The sequence below is a fragment of the Populus euphratica genome, unplaced genomic scaffold (assembly GCF_000495115.2).
Source record: "Populus euphratica unplaced genomic scaffold, PopEup_1.0 scaffold1409.1, whole genome shotgun sequence".
In the NCBI taxonomy this organism is placed as follows: domain Eukaryota; kingdom Viridiplantae; phylum Streptophyta; class Magnoliopsida; order Malpighiales; family Salicaceae; genus Populus; species Populus euphratica.
In genome coordinates, this window is record NW_011501256.1 from 43,415 (window position 1) to 50,128 (window position 6,714).

The 6,714-nt window shown below is 30.7% G+C and overlaps 1 protein-coding gene across 1 annotated transcript; it reads left to right on the forward strand.

Annotated features, from left to right (window-relative positions):
- The first annotated feature begins 563 nt into the window (after nt 1-563).
- Nucleotides 564-1,875, forward strand: LOC105117559 (structural maintenance of chromosomes protein 1-like). Its single transcript, XM_011015276.1, has 3 exons — nt 564-814; nt 1,069-1,132; nt 1,412-1,875. The coding sequence occupies exons 1-3, from the start codon at nt 648-650 to the stop codon at nt 1,415-1,417; spliced, it is 237 nt and encodes a 78-aa protein (XP_011013578.1). The 5' UTR covers nt 564-647; the 3' UTR covers nt 1,418-1,875.
- Nucleotides 1,876-6,714: the final 4,839 nt, after the last annotated feature.

Here is a 6,714-nt window from a genome sequence, read left to right on the forward strand (position 1 = left end):
CTCCTGTAATCACTGTTCTTCATTTCACCATCCTTCATACTGGTGCTGCTTTCTATTAATCCTGCACTGGCCGAACCTCCACCGGGTTCTTTATTGCTGTTACTGCACGGAGAGGTTAATGGGTTCAGTAGCGATCAGTTCCCCTCGTGGCGTGGCCATTATTATCCCCCCTCCTTTGCTCCACAGTCCTCATCTGAAGCACCAGGTGTTCTGAAAATTCTTGAATCCTCCTGAATTCATTTTAACAACGTTTCGAAATCATATCAGACCACTAGCAGGGTATTGTCCCTTCTTCTTTCGACATTTCAATTAAATTTTGTGTTTATTAAATTGTATTGAGCCGGTATTTCCAGGTCAATTTTTGCCTGTAAACTAATTTAATTATTTTCCAGTCCACTGCAGATCATCCACGCAAAAATTGAAAAAAAAAATTGTGAAGGATCCTATAAAAAAAGAAATTGTGAAAAATAAATCTTTTAAACGTTTTTTGTGAAACATAAATCCTTACTGCCTAAACTTGGAATATAACCATGGACATTGACTCATCAATTCCTGGCCCATGTTATGATTTTTGCCAGCTAAATAGATCTCTTCAGGATAGGAGACCTTCTGCCAGAGAGAAACCTGAGGCGGAATTTAAGCAAAAGATGGATGGCTTGATATCAGAAATTGAAAAAAATGCCCCAAGCTTGAAGGCCCTGTATCAATATGAGGCTCTGCGTGAGAAAGAAAAAGTAGTCACTGAAGAGTTTGAAGCAGCCAGAATGGAAGAGAAGCAAATAGCTGATGGTTACAATGCAGTAAAGCAGAGAAGGTAATAATTACGTGGTGTTTTTTGACAAGCCATTTAGCAAGTAATGATCAGGATCCAGGACAAATGTTATCTCAGACTTATGTGTGAAGGAATAAAATATGGTACAGTGAACACAGTTTGAGAAAAGAATTGTCCCTTCATACAAGAATAAAAAGAACCCTTGGCAACTTAATTTTTGTTATCTGTTTCCTATTGATGGTCTTGGAAACAGCATGCTTGAGTGCTTACATTTGTCTTTTGTTTCTTGGTATCAGGGGATTAATCCAGCTTGTCAACCTAGTCAAGCCATCTACTCTTTGTACCAAAATCCTTCACTTGGTAAATCTCTTTCGACTTGAGAATGTATTTAACATGGTACAGCGACACAAGTTTCAGTATTTGTGAAAAACATGAAAACAATTTAACATGCTTGACCGATTTTGTGCATTTATTGATGCTAACATATTTATAGTTTTGAGTTCATTGATTTCAACCTTCTTGTGCTTGTGATGCCTCTGCTTCTTGATATTTATCTTTGCTATGGGCCAAATTAACTGAAAGTAACTCGGTGCCCATAATTTACAAATAAAAATTCTTACTTTGTTCCTGTTTGCACAGATATGAAAAAGAGCAGCAATCGTCAGTTGGGCGGGACGGCATATTTGAGCTTAGAAAATGAGGACGATCCTTTTCTACATGGTATTGAATACACTGCTGTGCCCTCACAAAAGCGTTTCCGAGACATGGAACAGCTCTCTGGTGGAGAGAAGACTGTTGCAGCGCTGGCATTACCATTCTCCATCCACAGGTATGTCCTTGGATATCAGCGAACTGTTTCTTAACTGTAACAGTTATCTATTTTTCTCGAAATTTGACGTTGCATGGTTACTAATACCTTTGCTTCCTTCTCTCATTTCTGTGGTAAAACTGCAAGTTCTTGGCTCATTATGTAAAACCAGGCGACCAATTATCTAATATCCAGGATTGGATTTTATCTGTTGATGTATTTGATGACCTTAGGATTGGATATGAATCTGCTGATGATTAATGAATCAAGGCCCAAGAAATTTCATAGCGTAGCATTGAAACATGCATTTTCACTACCATGCATCTTAGGCAACTGTTTTCGTGTGTTTTGGTTGTTTAAATATGTATCTGTCCATTGCTCCAGTTCTCTGTCTTGTTGGTCTAGATACTTTTATTCAGAGACAGGAGCAAGACGCCACCTTACTACCCTAGAAATGGAGAATAGGTTGAAAAGAAAGCGAGCTACGGCATTTACATATGGACCAATACCTTCAACTTCAAGTGCGAGACTCTGTGATGTGAACTGAAAACCAAATTCTATTGGTGCTAGATGTAAGCTAGTGATAGATAGACTGAGTTCAAAAAGTGACTGAATTTTTTTTTGGCAATAGATTTATTTTAAACGTCTCTGCTTCAAATTTCTCCATTGACCTCATTCAACCTCCATGATATATTTTGGGGTCAGAGAAGCCTTCTTTGGCTTCGATATCTTGAGGAATACAGGATGAAGACAGCCATAAATTAATAGTTTCTTGATAGCAAACCCCTCTGCCTTTATATTTTCCTGTATTGCAGTTGCAGACAAACTAATTTCTTTAGCATCACAGCACTTTAGCCAGCCAGTTTCCTCCACTCGCTGCACAAAATGTATTCCCAGTATCTTCGTCTTGCCACATCCATCTCCATTACTCTAGTGGAATCATAAATACACCACATGCTGAAGTACTGTCCTTGCTAATTCCGAATATTGAGATCTTATCAGTCCAGAAGCACATTTCTGTCCTTAATCCTTTGGGAAAATATAAAAAAGTTGTATGCCCAAATGAGCTGTATGCACCTCTAAAATCGTGGCCTTTTCACTGTTCATACATTACTGTTTACTATATGTGGAATACAATAGTGCTTCTTCTTTTTTTCACTTTGATTTTTTATTTTTATTGCTTCTTCTTTTTTTCACTTTGATTTTTGATTTTTGATTTTTTTTTCACAATTGAGCATTTTTTAGTTCATATTAAAGCCTAATGATATGTTTTTTTAGGGTAAAGGTTGAATTAAAAGACAAAACTGAAGAGAAAGAATCGGGTAAAATAAATGGTGAATTTGCAATTGGTATAAAAGATTTATTTGTATTACTCATGTTAACCGATCTTTGTGGTTTTAAAAAATCATATTTTAACATTAAACTTTATTTTTCTCTTTTTGTAATCTTTTTTGGGTGGAGGAGGGGGGATACCAGAATTAGGCTAAGAGAGAGAAAGTTAATGTTGCAGAAGATTTAGGATATCAAAATTATCAATTTTTTTGTGAAATGATTTTATATAATAAGATGGTTATGATTAGGTGTTTTTTTTACCTTAAAAACATTTAAAAATAGATCTAAGTCTAGGAAGATTTTTTCTTTTGGTTAATTTTGGGTATTTGATTTTTTTTAGGCTATGAATTGGTTTGACAAGATTTCTAGAATATTTCTAAAATATTTTGAATTAAAAATAAATTTTTAAATAAAAAAATAACCATCTTTCCCAACTAGACTAGTAGCTGGATTATGGGATTTCCAAATAATACATCTATTTTTTTTTTCAAGTCATTCGTCCCATTAAACTTAAAAAAATAAAGGCCTTCGTGTAATGATCCTTTTTTTTTTTTTGATTTACGTGGGGTGTTCAGGCCAGCTTACGCGGACCACGACTAATCCCCACGGATCACTGAATATCCTGCAAGCCCAGTGAGCAGGTAAGGCACCGCGGGGGTGACAGGTGTGCATGGTGAGGTTCGAACCCAGGTGCGGAGGAAGGGGACAAGCCCCTCCCGCCGCTAGGCCAGAACCTCACTTGCATAATGATCCTTTTTTAATTAGGTCGGATGTTTACCAAGCTCAGCAGGTCTAGCTCCATTTCTACTTGCATAATGATCCTTTTTTAATTAGGCCGGATGTTGGGTGTGGCTTACCAAGCTCAGTAGGGTCTAGCTCCATTTCTTTTATATATATATATTAATGGCTTTTTTATATGTATTTTTTCAAATATTTTTTTAAAAAATTTAAATTGTATTCAATACCAACTATTTATGATTTATTTGGATTTTTTTTTGTATATTTTATATAAATTAAATATTTTTTATTATATTTTTAATATGCACAACTTTGCATGGTATTTTTTTTACGTTTATTTTTTTCAATAAATTTTATGTGGGTGTCAATCTCTATTACAAATTAATTTTTATAAACAAATTCATTAGAACAATCATATAAATGACTTGTATTATGATATTAAATATCTTTATGTATATTAATATCTTAATTTTTACAATTATGTTTATTGTTGATTACTTTTTTTTCATCTATTTACATAATGGTTAGTAGTTTATTTAATTAAATGAATGCAAAAGTTTTTTGATTTACATTTAGATTTTTTATGTAAAAAACCACAATGAAAAATTCAACATGTTTAAGTTTATTTGATCAATTATTTGTGTTCTAAATTTAATCCTTATTCTGATGATTTCTTCTCTTTTTTTTCCTTAACTCTTTTATAAAAGTTTTGTTCTTTTTAATTTTACCTTTTAATCCAAGTTGATAGTATATTTTGTTTGTCCTCTTTTATAGATTATATATATACATATATGTTTTCTTGTTTGTTATCGTAGTCTTTTTTTTTTTCTAAAATAATTCAAATAAAACCAACTTATTTAGTTGATCAGAACTAAAGCGCGATTGTTATGTCAAAATATCTTATTGAAAAATAATACAGACCCGCAGTGTAGTACGGGAACCAATAACAAATTAACAAAAATTAAAGAGATGATGCTTTCAATGTGCACCACCTCATAAAATAATATTCATTGTAATAATGTTTTTTTAATCTATTTGTTTAAATAATATTCATTGTAATAATGTTTTTTAATCTATTTTTTTTTTAATTCTATCACTTAACATTTAGTTTATTAGAAATTGAGTTTCATGATTTATTGTGATCTATTTTCTCTGTAGTTATTTCAATCTCACGAACCATGTCATAAGTTTGATAAGTTAACTTAGCTGACTTGAGTTTTTTTTTTTAAAAAATTGATTTATTGAAAATTGAGCTCCATGATTTATTGCTTTTTACTTTCTCTATAGTTATAACAATCTTATAACTCATGTCATAGGTTTGATGAGTTAACTCGATTGACTTAATTTTTTTTTAATTTCATATTTCAACATTAAGTTGATTAGAAATCATGTTTTTTTGATTTGTTTTAGTTTGCTTTTTATAAGGTTATTCTGATTTTATAACATGAATCAAGTGTTTTGCAAATTAACTAGGGTAGGCTTGGATCATTTTATTATGTCTTTTTTATATAATTTTTCTTAATAAATCATTCAACAATAAATTAATTGAGAATTGAGTTTTATAATTTGTTTCGATTAACTTTTTATGATGTTATTTCAATTTAATAACCCAATTAACGAGTTTAGATGGTTAACCTAAGTTGACCAAAGTTTTGTTTTTTGTTTTTACTTTCTTTGAGATTTTCTTGGTCTCATGATTTGGATCATGGTTTTAGCTAATTAACCTGGTTTGACTCAGGTTATTTTTTATATCCTTTTTTAATTGATTTTTTTTTTAATTTTATATATTATTCAATATTGAGTTGATTGGAAGCTTTATGATTTGTTTTGATTTATTTTTTATATGATTATCTTGATCTCATGACTCGAGTTATGAGTTTGGTAGGTTAACTCGATCTTTTTTTGTCTTTTTTTAATTGTTTTTTTTTTAATTTTTTCATTTAATATTGAGTTGTTTAGCAATTGTGCATCATAATTGTTTTTATTTTTTATATATAGGATTATCATGGTCCTATGACCTGGGTTATAAATTTAACAAGTTAATCTAAGTTGATCCGAGTCAATTTTCTCAATATATATATTTTTTAAAAATGACATCCTTGATTTTTTTAACCAAATTATATTTTTACAAGTCATCCGAATTATATTTGAAATCACCAAGTTAACTTATCACATCGAATCAACTCTACACGATCTAAAATTTTTTCTAATAGAAAAGTATTAGCAACACTTAAATATTTTTTTATTGAAAAAAATGATCTAATTCACAGTATAGCAAGATTAATTGTTCATATATGAACAATGAATCTAGCACCTCGTGTGCTTCTTTTTTTTTAAAAAAACAAAATTTGCATTTTATAAAACACCATGATATTTAGGTTGATATTAGATTCTATAAGTGTTTGTCATTTTTTCTTATTAAATATAAGATAATTTTAAAAAATATAAAGTCCCGATCAAGAATTTTTTAAATTTGATCAAATGAACTTAGTTTATTACAATATCAAATATTTCCTTCCATCCTACATTTACTTTTTACTTTCAAATTTTTTTTGATCTCACATGTAGCGTAGTGCCAGAAATAACAAGGTATATACTAAATTGGTTGATAAAAAATCCATTAGTCTATATTTTTAAATTAAAGTTGATGTACATTCAAGTATGTAAATCCTCACGTGTCAATATGCATATACGGATGTATATCTCTCAAACAATAAAACATGAGACTTCATGGATGATATAGCGGTTTTAATTTAATATCTCAGAAAACCAAGAGAAAGTAATTAATTGAGTGGAGTTTAAATAAATAATATCATCAAATTTCATAAATTAATTAAGAGTCTAGAACATTTTTTTTAAAAATAATCTGGAATGTTCAGACTGATTTACACACACCATGATTAATTCCTGAATTCATTTAACATCCTGCAAGCCTAGTAAATATGTAAAACACCGTAAGAATAACAAATATATACACTAAAGCTTTAACTCAGAATGTATAAACAAAAAAACCCTGTCAGGATCGCTAGACTACAAGCCTTAGTGCTCCAGAACATTTCTTGAT